This window comes from Bombina bombina, chromosome 1 (genome assembly GCF_027579735.1).
Source record: "Bombina bombina isolate aBomBom1 chromosome 1, aBomBom1.pri, whole genome shotgun sequence".
In the NCBI taxonomy this organism is placed as follows: domain Eukaryota; kingdom Metazoa; phylum Chordata; class Amphibia; order Anura; family Bombinatoridae; genus Bombina; species Bombina bombina.
The window spans coordinates 985,056,099-985,078,273 of record NC_069499.1 but is presented as its reverse complement, the minus strand read 5'-3'; the positions used below and the strand labels follow the sequence as shown (position 1 = coordinate 985,078,273).

Sequence of the window (22,175 nt, the reverse complement as noted above, 5' to 3'; positions counted from 1 at the left end):
TCAGACTGATATGCTACAGGATATTTTTTCTCTGTGAAAAGGCATAGTGTGCAAAAAGAGACTGCACCCTGAGTGGCACTGGCCTTGTGGACAAGCACGGAAGTTTTTCTAGCTATTGTTCTGTCTCAGTGAGTGCGTCTCTCTATTCTCTTGATTTTATGTAAATTACTCTTAGGTCTCCCTAAGAGTAAAAGGGGGAAACCAGACGTTGGACTCCTTGCACACATGCCCTAGAGATATGCAACTGCACCTCACTGACGAGGCCCAAGAGAGGCCGAAACGTACGTCTGGGGTTTGTTGTTTGTCTTGTTCAGAGAAGAATTGCCTGGTATTTCGGTGCTGGACTGTCATTGGGCAGGATCAGACTGATATGCTACAGGATATTTTTTCTCTGTGAAAAGGCATAGTGTGCAAAAAGAGACTGCACCCTGAGTGACACTGGCCTTGTGGACAAGTACGGAAGTTTTTCTAGCTATTGTTCTGTCTCAGTGAGTGCGTCTCTCTATTCTCTTGACTCCCAATAGTAATGCATAATTAGGTTATATATCTAAAACTTTCCCTTTTACATATTGATTTCATTTGTGAACAGTGAATTTAACACTTGTGATTGATATAATATATATATTTATATATTTTATTATATATATGATCAAATGTTTTTTGCTTTTTGTCTGCGACTGGTCCATGCTTACAGTCTTCAATATAGTTTTGTATAACATGATATGTTTTCTATTTCTCTATTTTGAACAGGCAGAGTTTACCCTTTTCTCATAAGAAATTAATTATTAATTATGGACTAGATTTCAAGAATAGCGAGAAGTGCAAAAATGATCTCAAAGTTGCAACATTTCTACCGCTAGAACCCAAATTACAAGTCAGTTGTGAAAAAAAAATATGTGACCTCAGTTGCACAAGCTCACAGTAACTTATGCTCCCTATACTTCCTGTGAGGAGCACTCATACAGGGCTTCATAAAGCACAAAACTAGCCTCTTAAGTTTTAATTTCACATTTTTAAAGACTATTCATAAAGACCATGGGGCCCTTTTATCAAAGGTCTTGCGGACCTGATCCGACAGTGCGGATCAGGTCCGCAAGACCTCGCAGAATGCAGAGAGCAATACGCTCTCCGCATTTAACATTGCACCAGCAGCTCACAAGAGCTGCTGGTGCAACGCCACCCCCTGCTGACTCGTGGCCAATCGGACGCCAGCAGGGAGGTGTCAATCAACCCGATTGTACTCGATCGGGTTGATTTCCGGCGATTCCTGTCCGCCTCATCAGAACAGGCGGACAGGGTTATGGAGCAGCGGTCTTTAGACCGCTGCTTCATAACTGGTGTTTCTGGCGAGTCTGAAGACTCGCCAGAAACACGGTCCTTCAAGCTCTGTTCGGAGCTTGATAAATGGGCCCCCATTACTCTTATCCATAGACAAAAAACACCCTTAAGCCATCTTTAGATGTACCTAATATACAATGGTCTAGGTTCAATAAGGCTATTCATATCTGTTTTATATTACTTCACTATTGGTTAGTCCTCAAATTTAATTATTTATATATAATAATTGGCCAGTTATATGCAATGGCTCATAGCAAACAAGAACCAATAGAAATGTGAGAATACATCAATCACAATTGCAACATTGGGAAAACCGCTGCACAACTTCATGCAATGCTTGTATATATTTCATATTTGCATAATACTATAATCATTATTCAAAATTATATTTTCATCCACAAGCACATCATGGCTTTGTGCTGTAGGGGTGTTTATTCATGTTCAACATCTGTTTTACGAGTTTTCAAAAATATCAAGATGAAATATGTGGGTAATTTATAGACGCTATTTTTAATTTACAGTATTTGGTGTTGTAATGTGGTGACAATTCATAAAAACGAACAAAGGAGGCGCATAATCTGCTGGAATGGGTAAACAATAATAAAATACCTCAAAGAGGAACTAGATTTAACAAATAATTCAGTAAAAACCTAGTACCACCAATACTTACAAGAAATGTGTTCCTTTATACAATAACATAATTTATGTAAGAACTTACCTGATAAATTAATTTCTTTCATATTAGCAAGAGTCCATGAGCTAGTGACGTATGGGATATACATTCCTACCAGGAGGGGCAAAGTTTCCCAAACCTCAAAATGCCTACAAATACACCCCTCACCACACCCACAAATCAGTTTAACGAATAGCCAAGAAGTGGGGTGATAAGAAAAAAGTGCGAAAGCATAAAAAATAAGGAATTGGAATAATTGTGCTTTATACAAAAAAATCATAACCACCACAAAAAGGGTGGGCCTCATGGACTCTTGCTAATATGAAAGAAATGAATTTATCAGGTAAGTTCTTACATAAATTATGTTTTCTTTCATGTAATTAGCAAGAGTCCATGAGCTAGTGACTTATGGGATAATGACTACCCAAGATGTGGATCTTTCCACGCAAGAGTCACTAGAGAGGGAGGGATAAAATAAAGACAGCCAATTCCGCTGAAAAATAATCCACACCCAAAATAATTTAAATTTTATAATGAAAAAAACTGAAAATATAAGCAGAAGATTCAAACTGAAACAGCTGCCTGAAGTACTTTGCTACCAAAAACAGCTTCAGAAGAAGAAAACACATCAAAATGGTAGAATTTAGTAAAAGTATGCAAAGAAGACCAAGTTGCTGCTTTGCAAATCTGATCAACCGAAGCTTCATTCCTAAACGCCCAGGAAGTAGAAACTGACCTAGTAGAATGAGCTGTAATCCTTTGAGGCAGAGTTTTACCCGACTCGACATAAGCATGATGAATTAAAGATTTCAACCAAGATGCCAAAGAAATGGCAGAGGCCTTCTGACCTTTCCTGGAACCGGAAAAGATAACAAATAGACTAGAAGTCTTTCGGAAAATCTTAGTAGCTTCAACATAATATTTCAAAGCTCTAACTACATCCAAGGAATGCAATGATTTCTCCTTAGAATTCTTAGGATTAGGACATAATGAAGGAACCACAATTTCTCTACTAATGTTGTTGGAATTCACAATCTTAGGTAAAAATTCAAAAGAAGTTCGCAACACCGCCTTATCCTGGTGAAAAATCAGAAAAGGAGATTCACAAGAAAGAGCAGATAATTCAGAAACTCTTCTGGCAGAAGAGATGGCTAAAAGGAACAAAACTTTCCAAGAAAGTAATTTAATGTCCAATGAATGCATAGGTTCAAACGGAGGAGCTTGAAGAGCCCTCAGAACCAAATTCAAACTTCAAGGAGGAGAAATTGACTTAATAACAGGTTTTATACGAACCAAAGCTTGTACAAAACAATGAATATCAGGAAGATTAGCAATCTTTCTGTGGAAAAGAACAGAAAGAGCAGAGATTTGTCCTTTCAAGGAACTTGCAGACAAACCTTTATCCAAACCATCCTGAAGAAACTGTAAAATTCTCGGAATTCTAAAAGAATGCCAGGAAAAATGATGAGAAAGACACCAAGAAATATAAGTCTTCCAGACTCTATAATATATCTCCCTAGATACAGATTTACGAGCCTGTAACATAGTATTAATCACAGAGTCAGAGAAACCTCTTTGACTAAGAATCAAGCGTTCAATCTCCATACCTTTAAATTTAAGGATTTGAGATCCTGATGGAAAAAAGGACCTTGCGACAGAAGGTCTGGTCTTAACGGAAGAGTCCACGGTTGGCAAGAAGCCATCCGGACAAGATCCGCATACCAAAACCTGTGAGGCCATGCTGGAGCTACCAGCAGAACAAACGAGCATTCCTTCAGAATCTTGGAGATCACTCTTGGAAGAAGAACTAGAGGCGGAAAGATATAGGCAGGATGATACTTCCAAGGAAGTGACAATGCATCCACTGCTTCTGCTTGAGGATCCCTGGATCTGGACAGATACCTAGGAAGTTTCTTGTTTAGATGAGAGGCCATCAGATCTATTTCTGGAAGTCCCCACATTTGAACAATCTGAAGAAATACCTCTGGGTGAAGAGACCATTCGCCGGATGCAACGTTTGGCGACTGAGATAATCCGCTTCCCAATTGTCTATGCCTGGGATATGGACCGCAGAAACTAGACAGGAGCTGGATTCCGCCCAAACCAGAATTCGAGATACTTCTTTCATAGCTAGAGGACTGTGAGTCCCTCCTTGATGATTGATGTATGCCACAGATGTGACATTGTCTGTCTGAAAACAAATGAACGATTCTCTCTTTAGAAGAGGCCAAGACTGAAGAGCTCTGAAAATTGCACGGAGTTCCAAAATATTGATCGGTAATCTCACCTCCTGAGATTCCCAAACCCCTTGTGCCGTCAGAGACCCCCACACAGCTCCCCAACCTGTAAGACTTGCATCTGTTGAAATTACAGTCCAGGTCGGAAGAACAAAAGAAGCCCCCTGAACTAAACGATGGTGATCTGTCCACCACGTCAGAGAGTGTCGTACAATCGGTTTTAAAGATATTAATTGAGATATCTTTGTGTAATCCCTGCACCATTGGTTCAGCATAAAGAACTGAAGAGGTCGCATGTGAAAACGAGCAAAGGGGATCGCGTCCGATGCAGCAGTCATAAGACCTAGAATTTCCATGCATAAGGCTACCGAAGGGAATGATTGTGACTGAAGGTTTCGACAAGCTGATATCAATTTTAGACGTCTCTTGTCTGTCAAAGATAGAGTCATGGACACTGAATTTATCTGGAAACCCAAAAAGGTTACCCTTGTCTGAGGAATCAATGAACTTTTTAGTAAATTGATCCTCCAACCATGATCTTGAAGAAACAACACAAGTCAATTCGTATGAGATTCTGCTAAATGTGAAGACTGAGCAAGTACCAAGATATCGTCCAAATAAGGAAATACCACAATACCCTGTTCTCTGATTACAGACAGAAGGGCACCGAGAACCTTTGTAAAAATTCTTGGAGCTGTTGCTAGGCCAAACGGCAGAGCCACAAACTGGTAATGCTTGTCTAGGAAAGAGAATCTCAGAAACTGATAGTGATCTGGATGAATCGGAATATGCAGATATGCATCCTGTAAATGTATTGTAGACATATAATGCCCTTGGTGAACAAAAGGCAGGATAGTCCTTACAGTTACCATTTTGAATGTTGGTATCCTTACATAACGATTCAATATTTTTAGATCCAGAACTGGTCTGAAGGAATTCTCCTTCTTTGGTACAATGAAGAGATTTGAATAAAACCCCAGCCCCTGTTCCAGAACTGGAACTGGCATAATTACTCCAGCCAACTCTAGATCTGAAACACATTTCAGAAATGCTTGAGCCTTCGCTGGATTTACTGGGACACGGGAAAGAAAAAATCTCTTTGCAGGAGGTCTTATCTTGAAACCAATTCTGTACCCTTCTGAAACAATGTTCTGAATCCAAAGATTGTGAACGGAATTGATCCAAATTTCTTTGAAAAAACATAATCTGCCCCCTACCAGCTGAGCTGGAATGAGGGCCGCACCTTCATGTGGACTTAGGAGCTGGCTTTGATTTTCTAAAAGGCTTGGATTTATTCCAGACTGGAGATGGTTTCCAAACTGATACCACTCCTGAGGATGAAGGATCAGGCTTTTGTTCCTTGTTGTGACGAAAGGAACGAAAACGATTATTAGACCTGATCTTACCTTTAGACTTTTTATCCTGTGGTAAAAAAGTTCCTTTCCCTCCAGTAACAGTTGAGATAATAGAATCCAACTGAGAACCAAATAATTTATTACCCTGGAAAGAAAGGGAAAGCAGAGTAGACTTAGAAGACATATCAGCATTCCAAGTTTTAAGCCATAAAGCTCTTCTAGCTAAAATAGCTAGAGACATATACCTGACATCAACTCTAATGATATCAAAGATGGCATCACAAATAAAATTATTAGCATGTTGAAGCAGAATAATAATGCTATGAGAATTATGATCTGTTACTTGTTGCGCTAAAGCTTCCAACCAAAAAGTTGAAGCTGCAGCAACATCCGCCAAAGATATAGCAGGTCTAAGAAGATTACCTGAACACAAATAAGCTTTTCTTAGAAAGGATTCAATTTTCCTATCTAAAGGATCCTTAAAGGAAGTACCATCTGCCGTAGGAATAGTAGTACGCTTAGCAAGAGTAGAGACAGCCCCATCAACCTTAGGGATTTTGTCCCAAAACTCTAATCTGTCAGATGGCACAGGATATAATTGCTTAAAACGTTTAGAAGGAGTAAATGAATTACCCAAATTATTCCATTCCCTGGAAATTACTTCAGAAATAGCACCAGGAACAGGAAAAACTTCTGGAATAACTACAGGAGATTTAAAAACCTTATCTAAACGTTTAGATTTAGTATCAAGAGGACCAGAATCCTCAATTTCTAATGCAATTAGAACTTCTTTAAGTAAAGAACGAATAAATTCCATTTTAAATAAATATGAAGATTTATCAGTATCAACCTCTGAGACAGAATCCTCTGAACCAGAAGAACCACTATCAGAATCAGAATGATGATGTTCATTTAAAAATTCATCTGAACAATGAGAAGTTTTAAAAGACTTTTTATGTTTACTAGAAGGAGGAATAACAGACATAGCCTTCTTAATGGATTTAGAAACAAAATCTCTTATGTTATCAGGAACACTCTGAGTATTAGATGTTGACGGAACAGCAACAGGTAATGAAACTTTACTAAAGGAAATATTATCTGACATTCAATACAAACAACAGCTGGAGGAATAGCTACCAAAAGTTTACAGCAGATACACTTAGCTTTGGTAGCTCCAGCACCAGGCAGCGATTTTCCAGAAGTATCTTCTGACTCAGTTGCAACGTGGGACATCTTGCAATATGTAATAGAAAAAACAACATATAAAAACAACATATAAAGCAAAATTAATCAAATTCCTTAAATGACAGTTTCAGGAATGGGAAAAAATGCCAGTGAACAAGCTTCTAGCAACCAGAAGCAATAAATAATGAGACTTAAATAATGTGGAGACAAAAGTGACGCCCATATTTTTTAGCACCAAATAAGACGCCCACATTATTTGGCGCCTAAATGCTTTTGGCGGCAAAAATGACGCCACATCCGGAACGCCGACACTTTTGGCGCAAAAGAACGTAAAAAATGACGCAACTTCCGGCGACACGTATGACGCCGGAAACCGAAAAAATGTTTGCGCCAAAAAAGTCCGCGCCAAGAATGACGCAATAAAATGAAGCATTTTCAGCCCCCGCGAGCCTAACAGCCCACAGGGAAAAAGTCAAATTTTAAGGTAAGAAAAAAATGATTGATTCAAATGCATTATCCCAAATATGAAATTGACTGTCTGAAATAAGGAATGTTGAACATCCTGAGTCAAGGCAAATAAATGTTTGAACACATATATTTAGAACTTTATAAAAAAGTGCCCAACCATAGCTTAGAGTGTCACAGAAAATAAGACTTACTTACCCCAGGACACTCATCTACATGTTGTAGAAAGCCAAACCAGTACTGAAACGAAAATCAGCAGAGGTAATGGTATATATATATAAGAGTATATCGTCGATCTGAAAAGGGAGGCAAGAGATGAATCTCTACGACCGATAACAGAGAACCTATGAAATAGACCCCGTAGAAGGAGATCATTGAATTCAAATAGGCAATACTCTCCTCACATCCCTCTGACATTCACTGCACGCTGAGAGGAAAACCGGGCTCCAACCTGCTGCAAAGCGCATATCAACGTAGAATCTAGCACAAACTTACTTCACCACCTCCATAGGAGGCAAAGTTTGTAAAACTGATTTGTGGGTGTGGTGAGGGGTGTATTTGTAGGCATTTTGAGGTTTGGGAAACTTTGCCCCTCCTGGTAGGAATGTATATCCCATACGTCACTAGCTCATGGACTCTTGCTAATTACATGAAAGAAATACTAGTTTTTACTGAATTATTTGTTAAATCTAGTTCCTCTTTGAGGTATTCCATTATTTTATTATTGTATACCCATTCCAGCAGTTTATGCGCTTCCTTTGTTCATTTTTATGAAGTGTTTGTTACTTGCAAATTAACGCCTAGATTTAGAGTTCTGCGTTAGCCGTCAAAACCAGTTTTGGCCGCCCACTGGTATTTAGAGTCAGTCAGGAAAGGGTCTAACGCTCACTTTCCAGCCGCAACTTTTCCATACCGCAGATCCCCTTACGTCAATTGCGTATCCTATCTTTTCAATGGGATCTTTCTAACGCCGGTATTTAGAGTCTTGGCTGAAGTGAGCGTTAGAAATCTAACGACAAAACTCCAGCCGCAGAAAAAAGCCAGGAGTTAAGAGCTTTCTGGGCTAACGCAGGATCATAAAGCTCTTAACTACTGTGCTCTAACACTAACACTAGTGCACTAACACCCATAAACACTAGTACACTAACACCCATAAACTACCTATGCACCCCTAAACCGAGGCCCCCCCACATCGCCGCTACTCTATTAAATTTTTTTAACCCCTAATCTGCCGACCGCACACCGCCGCAACCTACATTATCCCTATGTACCCCTAATCTGCTGCCCCTAACATCGCCGACCCCTACATAATATTTATTACCCCCTAATCTGCCCCCCCCCCAACATCGCTGCTACCTACCTACAATTATTAACCCCTAATCTGCCGACCGGACCTCACCGCTACTATAATAAATGTATTAACCCTAATCCGCCTCACTCCCGCCTCGCAAACCCTATAATAAATAGTATTAACCCCTAATCTGCCCTCCCTAACATCGCCGACACCTAACTTCAAGTATTAACCCCTAATCTGCCGACCGGACCTCGCCGCTACTCTAATAAATGTATTAACCCCTAAAGCTAAGTCTAACCCTAACCCTAACACCCCCCTAAATTAAATATAATTTAAATCTAACGAAATAAAATAAATCTTATTAAATAAATTATTCCTATTTAAATCTAAATATTTACCTGTAAAATAAACCCTAATATAGCCACAATATAAATAATAATTATAATTATATTGTAGCTATTTTAGGATTAATATTTATTTTACAGGCAACTTTGTATTTATTTTAACCAGGTACAATAGCTATTAAATAGTAAATAATAATAAGTCCGAATGAAGGTTCCTTTAAATGATGTTATCCAAGATGGCGTCCCTCGAATTCCGATTGGCTGATAGGATTCTATCAGCCAATCGGAATTAAGGTAGGAAAAATCTGATTGGCTGATTGAATCAGCCAATCAGATTCAAGTTCAATCGGATTGGCTGATCCAATCCGTTTGATCCAATCAGCCAAAAAGATTGAGCTCGCATTCTATTAGCTGTTCCGATATAGATATATTGTAGCTATATTAGGGTTTATTTTACAGGTAAGTATTTAGCTTTAAATAGGATTAATTTATTTAATAAGAATTATTTTGTTTCGTTAGAATAAAATTATATTTAATTTAGGGGGGTGTTAGGGTTAGAGTTAGACTTAGCTTTTTAATAGCTAGTTAATACATTTATTAGAGAAGCGGTGAGGTCCGGTCGGTAGATTAGGGGTTAATAATTGTAGGTAGGTGGCGGCAACGTTGGGGCGGCAGATTAGGGGTTAATAAATATAATATAGGGGTCGGCGGTGTTAGGGGCAGCAGATTAGGGGTACATAGGGATAACATAGGTTGCAGCGGTGTACGGAGCGGCAGATTAGGGGTTAAAATTAATATGCAGGGGTCAGCGATAGCGGGGGCGGCAGATTAGGGGTTAATAAGTGTAAGGTTAGGGGTGTTTAGACTCGGGGTACATGTTAGGGTGTTAGGTGCAGACTTAGGAAGTGTTTCCCCATAGGAAACAATGGGGCTGCGTTAGGAGCTGAACGCTGCTTTTTTGCAGGTGTTAGGTTTTTTCCAGCTCAAACTGCCCCATTGTTTCCTATGGGGGAATCGTGCACGAGCACGTTTTTGAAGCTGGCCGCATCCGTAAGCACCGCTGGTATTGAGAGTTGCAGTGGCGGTAAATATGCCTGTACACTCCCTTTTTGGAGCCTAACGCAGCCCTTCTGAGAACTCTCAATACCAGCGTTGTTTAAAAGGTGCGGGGGAAAAAAAGCATGCGTAGCTAACGCACCCCTTTGGCCGCAGAACTCTAAATCTAGGCGTAAATTTGGGATAATTTGCATTGTTTCTAGGAGGCAGAGTTTGGAAGCACATATAGGATCTAATACCCCACCCTCCTATTTGTTAATGTGGTGACAATATCAAATATATTTATAGGTTGTGAAATCAATGGTATTTGTTTTTCAAAAGAAAACAAATAACATTCACCTAGATTACAAGTTTTGCGTTGCGGCTCATAACGCTGAAAATATGGCGTTTTCAGCGTTAAAACAGCACTGCAGCCATTACAAGTCTTGTCGGTATAGCTGTACCGCACACCTTTTAGCCTGTAATGCAACGCCAGTACCAAACTCGTAAAAATTACGTTTTTTCATGGGATTACCATAGCGTCGGTATTACGAGTTTTGCGTTCTGGCTAAAAAGCAAACGTTACAGCCTAAAACGTCAAGATCCGTACCGCCATCTAAAATCAGCAGTTATGAGTTTTACGCTACAAAGCTGTAGCATAAAATTCATAACTAAAGTGTTAAAAAGTACACTAACACCCCTAAACTACCTATTAACCCCTAAACCGAACCCTCCCGCATCACAAACACTATAATAAACGTATTAACCCCTAATCTGCCGCTCCCGACATCGCCACCACTAATAAAATGTATTACCCCCTATTCCGCCGCTCCCCGACATCGTTGCCACTATAATAAACCTATTAACCCCTAAACCGCCGCCCCCCGCATCGCAAACATTATTTAAATATTAACCCCTAATCTGCCGTCCGCCCACAATGAAATAAACTAAAATAAACTATTAACCCCTAAACCTAATGACCCCCTAACTTTATATTAAAATTACAATTTCCCTATCTTAAATTAAACTACCAATTAAATAAAACTAAACTAGACATTAAAAAATCCTAACACTACTCTAAAAATTAAAAAAGTATCTAATTACAAAAAAAATACTAAATTACAAAAAACAAACACTAAATTACAAAAAATAACAAACAAATTATCAAAAATAAAAAAGAATTTCACCTAATCTAATAGCCCTATCAAAATTAAAAAGCCCCCACAAAATAAAAAAAAAAACTAGCCTACAATAAACTACAAAGGGCCCTTAAAAGGGCCTTTTGAGGGGCATTGCCCCAAAGATATCAGCTCGTTTTCCTGTAAAAAAAATAAAAACACCCCCCCAACAGTAAAACCCATTACCTAACCAACCCCCCCAAATAAAAAAACTATCTAAAATAACGTAAGCTAACTATTGCCCTGAAAAGGGCATTTGTATGGGCATTGCCCTTAAAAGGGCATTTAGCTCTTTTACATTGCCCAAACCCTAATCTAAAAAAAAACACCCAAAAAACCCTTAAAAAACCTAACACTAACCCCTGACGATCCACTTACAGTTGTTGAAGTCCCACTTGAAGGATCCATCCAGCCGGCGAATTCATCATCCATGCGGCAAGAATTCTTCATCCAGGCAGGCCTTTTCTGCCGACGAAAGTCCTCATCCATGCGGCAAGAAGTCTTCATCCAGGCAGCCTCTTCGATCTTCATCCAGCCGGCGCGGAGTGGGTCTATCCGGAGCATCCTCTTCATATGGTCGCTGCCGTATACGGATTCTTCAATGCAAGTGATGTAATCCAAGATGGCATCCCTTGTATTCCTATTGGCTGAATACAAGGGGTGCGACAGATTAGGGGTTAATAACTGTAGGCAGGCGTCGGCGATGTCAGGAGAAGCAGATTAGGGGTGTTTAGATGTGGGCTTTATGTTAGGTTTAAACTGTAGTTTCTTTTTCCCCATAGACATCAATGGGGCTGCGTTACAGAGCTTTTGTTTCCGCAATCGCAGGTGTTAGACTTTTTTTTTTTTTTTGCCGGCTCTCCCCATTGATGTCTATGGGGAAAGCGTGCACGAGCACGTCAAAACACTGCTGCTTTTGTGTGTGCGGTATGGAGCTCAATGCAACCATATCGCCCGCACAAGCCGGGTTTTTTTAAAACTTGTAATGGCAGCGTTATAGGGGGTTAAATAACGCAACTTTTGTGGCGTTCTTTACTTTCCCTATAGCGCTCAAAACTCGTAATCTAGGTGATTATTACTTAATCCGTCTGAGCTAGTGTATTATGGGTATACAGTACATTTTTATGATGTGTAAACTATATGCATTACACTGTAAAATTGTTCATTATGCATTTTTCCTAACTTTATTAAAAATGTGGCTTCATTTTGATTTAGAAAAGATTAACAGAATAGCCTGCATAAAAAAATGTGGCCATGGCTTTCCTAATTACAATAAGGGACTTTTCAACATTTGTCACACTGTAAAATGTGTTTTGTAAGGTGCCAGGCCTGAGCTGCTAATTTTTCACAATTGCTGTCCAATAGTGAGATTTATTTTTTTATTTCTATTTTAGTTTTTTATTGTGTAATGACATTTTTTTTTTTTTTTGCACTATATCAGTTCCATGATTGATTTAGCCCAGGTCAAAAAATGATGTATAAACAGTTAAAAAAAAATCTTTTTACTTATCCTAGATAAAGTGCACATTTAACCACAAAACACATCAAATGCTATTTATCCGGGATCAATATAAATTGATATTGAATACTATTGATTATTTTTAATGATGGTTGACAGTAAAGTCCACATTAAACTTTTGTTATAAAGATAAAAAAAGCAAATTTGAACAACTTTCCAATTCACTGATATTATCTAATTTGCTTTGTACTCCTGGTATCTGTATTTGAAAAGTATACCTAGGCAGGCTTACTGGGAGTTAGCTACTGATTGATGGATGCACATACGCCTCTTGCCATTGGCTCACCTGAAGTTTTAGCTAATTCCCGGTAGTACATTGCTGCTTCTTCAACAGAGGATACCAAGAGAATGAAGCACATTTGATAAGAGAAGTAAATTAAAAAGTTGGTTAAAATTGTATGCTCTATCCAAATCACGAAAGAAAATTTGGGGTTCATGTCCCTTTAAGCTCGCATTGCTACTGCCAATACATTATTTGAAGCACACATATGGCTATTACACCTTATATTTCCTTGTTAAAAAATAAAGGATTGTGTTTGTGAAAAACAGAAAGCAACACCAAAAACTAATTCTTCATGTACAGACCTACTGCATCTGAAGTGCGCTCTGAAGATGAGTAGGGCCCAGTTTCATTAAGTCTTGGCGGCTCTGTCCCATCCTCTGGCTTCTTCCTATTCTTTACTTGAGATTTCAAATCTTCAACTAAAACAAGATAGTAGAGGTTAGTAGGTAAGAGCAGCGGTGAGGATGATAGTTTGTCTAGGCCTGGGGGAAGGAAATCAATGGAAAGAAGCAAAGATTTTCTAATAAATAGTGGGGAGACAAAGGGTTGGAAAAGGAACAGTAAGCACCCTGTAATTACAGAATTTTATGGCAATACATTTGCATAGTAGGGGAGTTTGAATTGTTTTGAATGCAACAAGATCTTGTTTGCTGCAAATGTTTTCCAGCACACTCACCCCTTGCCTCACTTGGAGGAGCCAATCCATACTTGTTACTGGGGCAGACAATGGTTATTATGCAGTTCCTTATCTGATAATCTCTACTGGAGTTAATTAGGGACAGATATGTGACAAGCTTTATGAAACCCTCCATGTTACCTTCCAGTTATCAGAATTGGAAAACGTTTAATTTTGAGACTTAAACTACAGTAGAGGAAGGTGTATTACAAAGTTGTTTTATTACACAATTAAACATTTTATAATCTAAATGTGTTTATTATCCCTTTAAGGTGAAATGAGGTATTATATGATTTGCTGTAAAGAAATATAAGAGAGCAGAGATTTGAGGATGGGCAGAAGTCATGGCTGGATAGAGGAAAGAACAGTTTCTCAATTATAAAATGATGAAGTATAAGGTTGTGTGATGAGAGAAGCGATGAGGTGGCAAGCGGTTGTACAGATGAAGAGGGAAATAAAATATAAAAGGCAGGTGAAGCTTTTGAGGTTGATGAAATTAAAGATGGCACCATGATGAGAGAGGAAGCAGCAAACGAGTTTAAGGTTGAATTGATTGGGTACCAAAGGAATGTGAGGCTGATGAGAGATAAGATGAATAAATGGTATGAGGCGGGTCGTTAAGGGGAGAACTATGCCAGTGGGATAGGTTAAGGGGCAAAGCAGTGTGAGGTTGACAGGAGAAATGAGTGTAGTTTGTTTACTGAAGCAAAGAACTGTGGGGAAGTTTAAGGTAGACACATGTCTAGTTTTCAACAAAGCTGTTAAGCTTCAGGCAGTTGCTTTATTATCACTCACTCAGATCACGCAGTTCTGACTGATGCAATAACTCATACAGAGGGGCCAATTTATCATGTGTCTGGCGGACATGATCCGCTGTAGCGATCATGTCTGCCAGACATTGATAAATGCCGACAGCATATGCTGTCGGCATTTATTATTGCACAAGCATTCCATGTGAACTGCTTGTGCAATGCTGCCCCCTGCACATTTGCGGCCAAGCGAGGGGGAATGTTAATCAACCCGATCGTATGAGATCGGGCAAATTGCTGTCTGCCGCCTCAGAGGCGTGGAAACAGCTGCATATAGCAGCATTCAGGGCATAATAAATCGGCCCCAATATGTTAATAAATCATATATTTAAACATTTAATATCCCACAAATATACACATAATGAGTATTGGAAAACTTCATATAAATATGGTGACTGCCTGTTTGGGTTTCACATTGCTGAAATGAAATAAACAAACAGGTGCTAGAAATTAGACCAAGGGCCTGTTGATCACAAATTCACCAGCATGGACAGAAATCATGTACAATTTGGGGGATTTTTTCCTTCACAACCAGAACCCTTCATAGCTAGATAAACTTTATGTTTATAAACATCTCTAAGGGACCTTGTAGTACTGGCGAGACTTAAATAATCTCACCTGAGAGAAGAGCTTTAGATCATTGGGCCCCTGTAGGGAAGCTACAAAAACATAAATTATGCTTACCTGATAATTGTATTTCCTTCTGTATAAGGAGAGTCCACTGCATAATTCCTTACTGTTGGGAAATACTGAACCTGGCCACCAGGAGGAGGTAAAGACACCCCAGACTAAGGCTTAAATACCTCTCCAAAGGGAAGAGTTCCAGGCGCCAACTGACGGAGGCTAGATATGTTAGAACAGGCAATTTATTATACAAATAAAAACAATAAAAAAACAGTTGTCATGGATCCATGATATAAAAGTTATACAATATCACAATAGTACAGTAAATCACAATGAATAAAAATCTAAAAGCAATTTATTACAATTGGGTAATTTTCTTATTGAACGTAGCACTGAGTGGAATCGATAGACAATGTGGGCTCTCCACTCTAGTGATAGTAATAAAAGGAAACAATACAAATTTGTGACTAAGTAAGTTCCTGAAAATCCAAATATGGTTGTATTAGAAAAGAAAAAACTTTGGGAAAAAACAATTGGAAAAAAGTGATAAAAAATGAATGTGTCCACAATGCTTCAAATAAATCTTCCAAAAAAATCCAGTGGTTATTTGCAAACAAATTCAATGAATGTGAGTGATCAACTCAATAAAAACTTTGTGCAGTTGCAGCAGAAGCTGATATCCAAGAAAAGTCCATAAAATATATCCACATATAATGTCCAATAAAGCATCCAATATAATCCAAAATTACACAAAAATTATAAATATAGGTGTCCAAAAATTCAAAACTATAAAGTCCAAAGATATAAAGTGGCTAGTGTCTAATAGTGTTTGGGACTTGAGACTACGGTCTCCTAGGTGCTGAGGGGGGATCACTCCAGACAGGGGTAAAAAAGTGAACAGTACCTGTGAACGAAGAAAACAAAATACAATGTGTAGTAAGTTCTAAAAAATAATCTTCAAATGAAATCAGACTCACCAGCTCAGGTCTACGTGTTTCGGCCCTTATAGGCCTTTCTCAAGACTGCAGTGATCCCCCCTCAGCACCTAGGAGACCGTAGTCTCAAGTCCCAAACACTATTAGACACTAGCCACTTTATATCTTTGGACTTTATAGTTTTGAATTTTTGGACACCTATATTTATAATTTTTGTGTAATTTTGGATTATATTGGATGCTTTATTGGACATTATATGTGGATATATTTTATGGACTTTTCTTGGATATCAGCTTCTGCTGCAACTGCACAAAGTTTTTATTGAGTTGATCACTCACATTCATTGAATTTGTTTGCAAATAACCACTGGATTTTTTTGGAAGATTTATTTGAAGCATTGTGGACACATTCATTTTTTATCACTTTTTTCCAATTGTTTTTTCCCAAAGTTTTTTCTTTTCTAATACAACCATATTTGGATTTTCAGGAACTTACTTAGTCACAAATTTGTATTGTTTCCTTTTATTACTATCACTAGAGTGGAGAGCCCACATTGTCTATCGATTCCACTCAGTGCTACGTTCAATAAGAAAATTACCCAATTGTAATAAATTGCTTTTAGATTTTTATTCATTGTGATTTACTGTACTATTGTGATATTGTATAACTTTTATATCATGGATCCATGACAACTGTTTTTTTATTGTTTTTATTTGTATAATAAATTGCCTGTTCTAACATATCTAGCCTCCGTCAGTTGGCGCCTGGAACTCTTCCCTTTGTAGTTAACATTTGATTGTGGTGAGAGCTGGGTCTCACCTTTTCCAGGCATATAGGTATCCATAGGCGCTTCGAGTAGAATTTCACACCCAACTCTTAAATACCTCTCCCACTTCCCCCATCCCCCAGTCATTCTGCCGAGGGAACAAGGAAGAGTAGGAGAAATATCAGTGTATAAATGGTGCCAGAATAAAAACATAATGTAGAGGGCCGCCTATCGGAGAACACGGACGGGGGCCGTGGACTCTCCTCATACAGAAGGAAATTAAATTATCTGGTAAGCATAATTTATGTTTTCCTTCTTCATATAAGGAGAATCCACGGCATCATTCCTTAATTTTGGGAATACTATACCCAAGCTCTAGAGGATACTGAATGATAACGGGAGGGACAAAAAGAGAGGCGGACCCTAATCTGAGGGCACCACATCCTGCAAAACCTTTCTCCCGAAAGCTGCTTCAGCCGAAGCAAAAACATCAAACTTGTAAAATGTAGAAAAAGTATGTAAGGAGGTCCAGGTAGCCGCCTTACAAATCTGATCCATAGAGGCCTCGTTCTTAAATGCCCAAGAGGAAGCCACTGCTCTAGTAGAATGAGCCGTAATCCTCTGAGGAGGTTTATGTCCCGCTGTCTCATAAGCTAAGCAGAAAACACTCCTTAACCAAAAAGATAAGGAACTTGAACAGACCTTCTGACCCTTACACTTCCCAGAATAGACAACAAAAAAGGAAGAAGTTTGTCTAAAATCCTTAGTATCCTGAAGATAGAAGCAATGAACCCCGTCCAAATTATGAAGCAAAAGTTCCTTCAAAGAATAAGGATTGGGACACAAGGAAGGAACCACAATCTCTTGATTGATGTTGCAGTCTGACACGACCTTAGGAAGAAAACCTAACTTGGTATGTAGGACAGCCTTATCAGAATGGAACACCAGGTAAGGAGGCTCACATTGCAAGGCAGCAATCTCAGATATTCTGCGCGCAGAAGCAATAGCCAGTAGAAAAAGAACCTTCCTGGACAACAATTTAATGTCAACTTCATGCACAGGGGCCTATCTATCAAGCTCCGAATGTCTTCAGACTCGCCAGAAACAGCAGTTATGAAGCAGCGGTCACAAAGACTGCTGCTCCTTAACCTGTCCGCCTGCTCTGAACAGGCGGACAGACATCGCCGAAAATCAACTTGATCGAGTATGATCAGGTTGATTGACACCCCCCTGATTGGCCGCGAGTCTGCAGGGGGCGGCGTTGCACCAGCAGCTCTTGTGAGCTGCTGGTGCAATGCTGAATACAGAGAGCGTATTGCTCTCCGTATTCAGCGAGGTCTGGCGGACCTGATCCGCAATGTCGGATCAGGTCCGCAAGACTTTGATAAATAGGGGCCATAGGCTCAAACGGAGCCCGTTGTAAAACCTTAAGAACATGATTTAGAGGAGCATTAGATCTAAACACATGTCTGATCCTAGTCAGAGTCTTAACAAAGGACTGTACATCTGGCAGCTCCGCAAGCCTCTTGTGCAGTAAAACAGACAGGGACAAAATCTGTCCCAGCAGGGAACTGGCAGAAAGGCCCTTTTCCAGGTTATCCTGGAGAAATGATAGGATCCTGGCAACCTTAACTCTATGCCAGGAAAATCCACTCTCTTCACACCAGAATAAGTAGGTTCTCCACACCTTATGATAGATGTGACGAGTAACCGATTTACGAGCTTGAATGAGAGTATCAATAACTCTCTCAGAAAAACCTCTCTTGGCTAGGACTAAGCGGTCAATCTCCATGCAGTCAGCCCCAGAGAATTTAGATTTTGATGAACAAAAGGACCCTGTTCCAGCAGATCCCTGCGACAAGGTAACTTCCACAGAGGAGATGATGACATCCCCACCACATCTGTGAACCACATCCTTCGCGGTCAGGATGGAGCAATCAGTATCACTGATGCCTGCTCCTGCTTGATGAGGACCACTACACAAGGAAGGAGTGTTAACGGTGGGAAGAGGTAAATTAGACTGAACCTCCAAGGCACTGCTAATGCATCTATTAGCTTTGCCTGAGGATCCATGGACCTCGACCCGTATCTGGGTAGCTTGGTATTGAGACGCCATGAGATCTATCTCCGGCGTCCCCCACCTGTTGCATATCTCCGCAAACACCTCAGGATGGAGAGACCATTCCCCCGGATGAAAGGATCGTCTGCTGAGAAAATCTGTTTCCCAGTTGTCCACACCCGGAATGTGGATCACTGACAGCGAACAGCTGTGAGCCTCCGCCCACTCCAGAATCCGAGATACTTCCCTCATTGCTAGGGAGCTTCTCGTTCCCACCTGGTGGTTGATGTAAGCCACCGAGGTTATATTGTCTGATTGGAATCTGGTAAACTGGGGCGAACCCAGAAGGGGCCAAGCCTTCAGAGCATTGAAGATTGCAGAAGTTCCAGAATGTTGATTGGGAGGGAGCATTCCTCCTAAGTCCACAGGCCCTGTGTCTTCTTGGCACCATGAGACCAATCACCTCCATACACTGAGCCACAGAGGGCCTTAAGGAGGTCCGGAGGGCAAGATATGCCGAAGCTAGCTTGCAATGTCTCTGGTTTGTTAGAAATATCATCATGGATATGGAGTCTATTATAGTACCCAGGAATTTCACCCTGGCACTTGGTATAAGAGAACTCTTTTCTAGGTTTATTGTCCATCCATGAGATAGAAGAAGAGATTCCGAATGGTCCTCCACCAGCCAAAAAGATGGTGCTTGTACTTATAAGTAGGGAGCTGCTGCTATACCCCGGGTTCTGGCAATGGCTAGAAGAGCCCCTAGAACCTTCGTAAAAATTCTTGGAGCAGTAGCTATACCAAACGGAAGTGCAATGAACTGGAAGTGCTGGTCCAGAAATGCAAACCTTAGGAACTGGTCCTTGTGGATTGGAATGTAAAGGTAAGCATCCTTCAGATCTATAGTGGTCATGAACTGTCCTTCCTGAACTAAGGGAAGGATGGACCTTATTGTCTCCATATTTAACGAGGGGACATTTAGAAATTTGTTTAAGCACTTTAGGTCCAGAATCGGGTGGAAAGTTCCCTCCCTCTTTGGGACCACTAAAAGGTTTGAATAATATCCCAAACCTCTTTCTGCGATAGGCACCGGGACAATGACTCCTAAGGAGGACAGATCCCGCACGTACCCCAGAAAGGCTTCCCTCTTTTTTGGTCTGGAAGACATGATTTTGAGGAGACATCTGCCCTTGGGTGGATGAGACTTGAAACCTATCTTGTATCCCTGAGCTATGACCTCCAGGACCCATGGATCCTGAATGTCCCTGAACCAAGCATCTGAAAAGAGCGACAGTCTGCCACCTACATGATCCAGAGCTGGATCGGGGGCCGCCCCTTCATGACGATTTAGTCTCAGCGGGCTTCTTGCTCTGCTTGGAATTATTCCAGGACTGAGCCGGCTTCCAAGTACTCTTGGTTTGCTGGGGCTTAGCAGAGGACTGCTGTCATTGGGATTTATCAGAACAAAAGGAACGAAAATTAGAAACTTGCCCCTTAGACTTGTTCTTTTTATCTTGCGGTAGGAAGGCACCCTTGCCCCCTGTAACCATGGAGATAATGGAGTCCAGGCCTGGATGGGAGAGAAAGAAGTCTGGACTTAGAAGTCATATCTGCAGACCAGGACTTCAGACAGAGCACCCGACGGGCTTGAACCGAAAAAGCCAGAAGCCTTAGCATTTAGGCGAATAATCTGAATGTTTGCATCACAGATAAAAGAATTAGCAATTCTCAAGGCCTTAATTCTTTCCTGGATGATGTCGAGGGGACCCTCCACCTCAATTAAATCCGATAAGGTAGCAGTAGGTAGCTGCTCCAGCTACCGCGGCAACAGCTGCTGCCGGTTGAAACAAATATCCCGTATGTTTAAACATTTTTCTTAGAAGAGTTTCCATCTTTTTATCCATCGGCTCTCTGAACGACGAGCTATCCTCAAGCGGGATAGTAGTGCGTTTGGCAAGTGTGGAGATAGTGACATCCACCTTAGGAATAGAACCCCACAACTCCCATTGAGAGTCCGGGACCGGGAATAATCTTTTAAAGGAAGACGAAGGGGAAAAAGAAGATCCAATTCTGCCCCATTCGTTCTTGATAATGTTTGCCATCTTTACAGGCACAGAAAAAGTTAAATGCACTACCCTGTCCTCGTAAACTCTGTCTAATTTAAGAATCAAAGGTTCATCAGTCAGCTTGGCCTCTGGAACCTCTAATGTACACAGGACTTCCTTTAGAAAAAACGTAAGTGTTCAATCCTAAATCTAAAGGCTGGTTCCTCCGCAGCAGGAGAAAGTTCATCCTCTGAAGCCTCAGAGTGCAACTCATCCTCAGATAACTGAGACAGAGCAGTAAAATCCAATAAATTACATGATGACCCCGGGGCAGGAGAGCTATGTTTAACTTTTTGCTTGCGTTTAGCAGGGCGAGGTAAAGCACTGAGGGCCGCAGACACAGCCGTTTGTAACTGTGTTGTAAAATCTAGCAGTAAAGACCCCTTCCAGATGGAGGATTATGCGTGCTATGGGAAGCTGCGTGTGTAGAAGGAGATGAATGTTGGGTATGCACCTCACGGCACGGCGAGTCCTCCAGTCCCATATTGAAGGGCAGATACCCCTCCTGAGGAACAACTCTGAAATCTTCTGACACTTCTCTGCCATCCTCCTGTGATGAAAGGCAAAGAATGACTGGGGTTATGAGGAAGTGGGGGAGGTATTTAAGCCTTTGGCTGGGATGTCTTTGCCTCCTCCTGGTGGCCAGATTCAGAATTTCCCAACAGTAAGGAATGATGCCGTGGACTCCCCTTATATTAAGAAGGAAAAGTGTTTTAACCTGTGATGCATGTTCACCAAATGATGCCTCTTGTGTCTTTCTGCAGTTCCAACTATACTTCACTGGCACAAATAAATTAGAAGTAGGGCTCCTAAGAGCAGGTATCTAAGGCCGGATTGGCCTACCAGGACACCATGAGATTTCACGGTCGGCGGAGGCAGCTGGGGCTGGTCAGCTACAATTTAAGAGGGTGGTTTTATTTTATTTATTTTATTTTCTAGTCCATGTACCATTTTGGTGGTACTCATTTGAATAGTTTCTATTGTATAGTTAAGTCTCATTGTGAGATAGAGTTTCTTCTCCAGATCACACTATAGATAATCATTTTCATACTGTGAAAGGTAGTCGTGGATGAAATTGAGTTATATGGTGCATATATCACAACTTTCTGACATTTTTATTACAAACTAATATGATTTAATTCTGAAAAACAAACATTGATAGGAGTATCCCAGTAATCCCCTTGAGAAAAATGGGGCGTGTTCATTCTAAGGGCTTAAAGGGACATGAAACCCAATATTTTTGTTCATGATTCAGACAGAGAATACAATTTAAAAAAAAAATCCAATTTACTTCT

General features: G+C 40.3%; 1 protein-coding gene across 1 annotated transcript in view; it reads right to left on the bottom strand.

Moving 5' to 3' along the window:
• Positions 1-22,175, bottom strand: part of COL20A1 (collagen type XX alpha 1 chain) — a 478,350-nt gene that overhangs the window by 413,759 nt on the left and 42,416 nt on the right. The window contains exon 5 of the mRNA XM_053708962.1: positions 13,209-13,325. Within this exon, the coding sequence (XP_053564937.1) occupies positions 13,209-13,325 (117 nt within the window). The remainder of the gene's footprint in view (positions 1-13,208; positions 13,326-22,175) is intronic.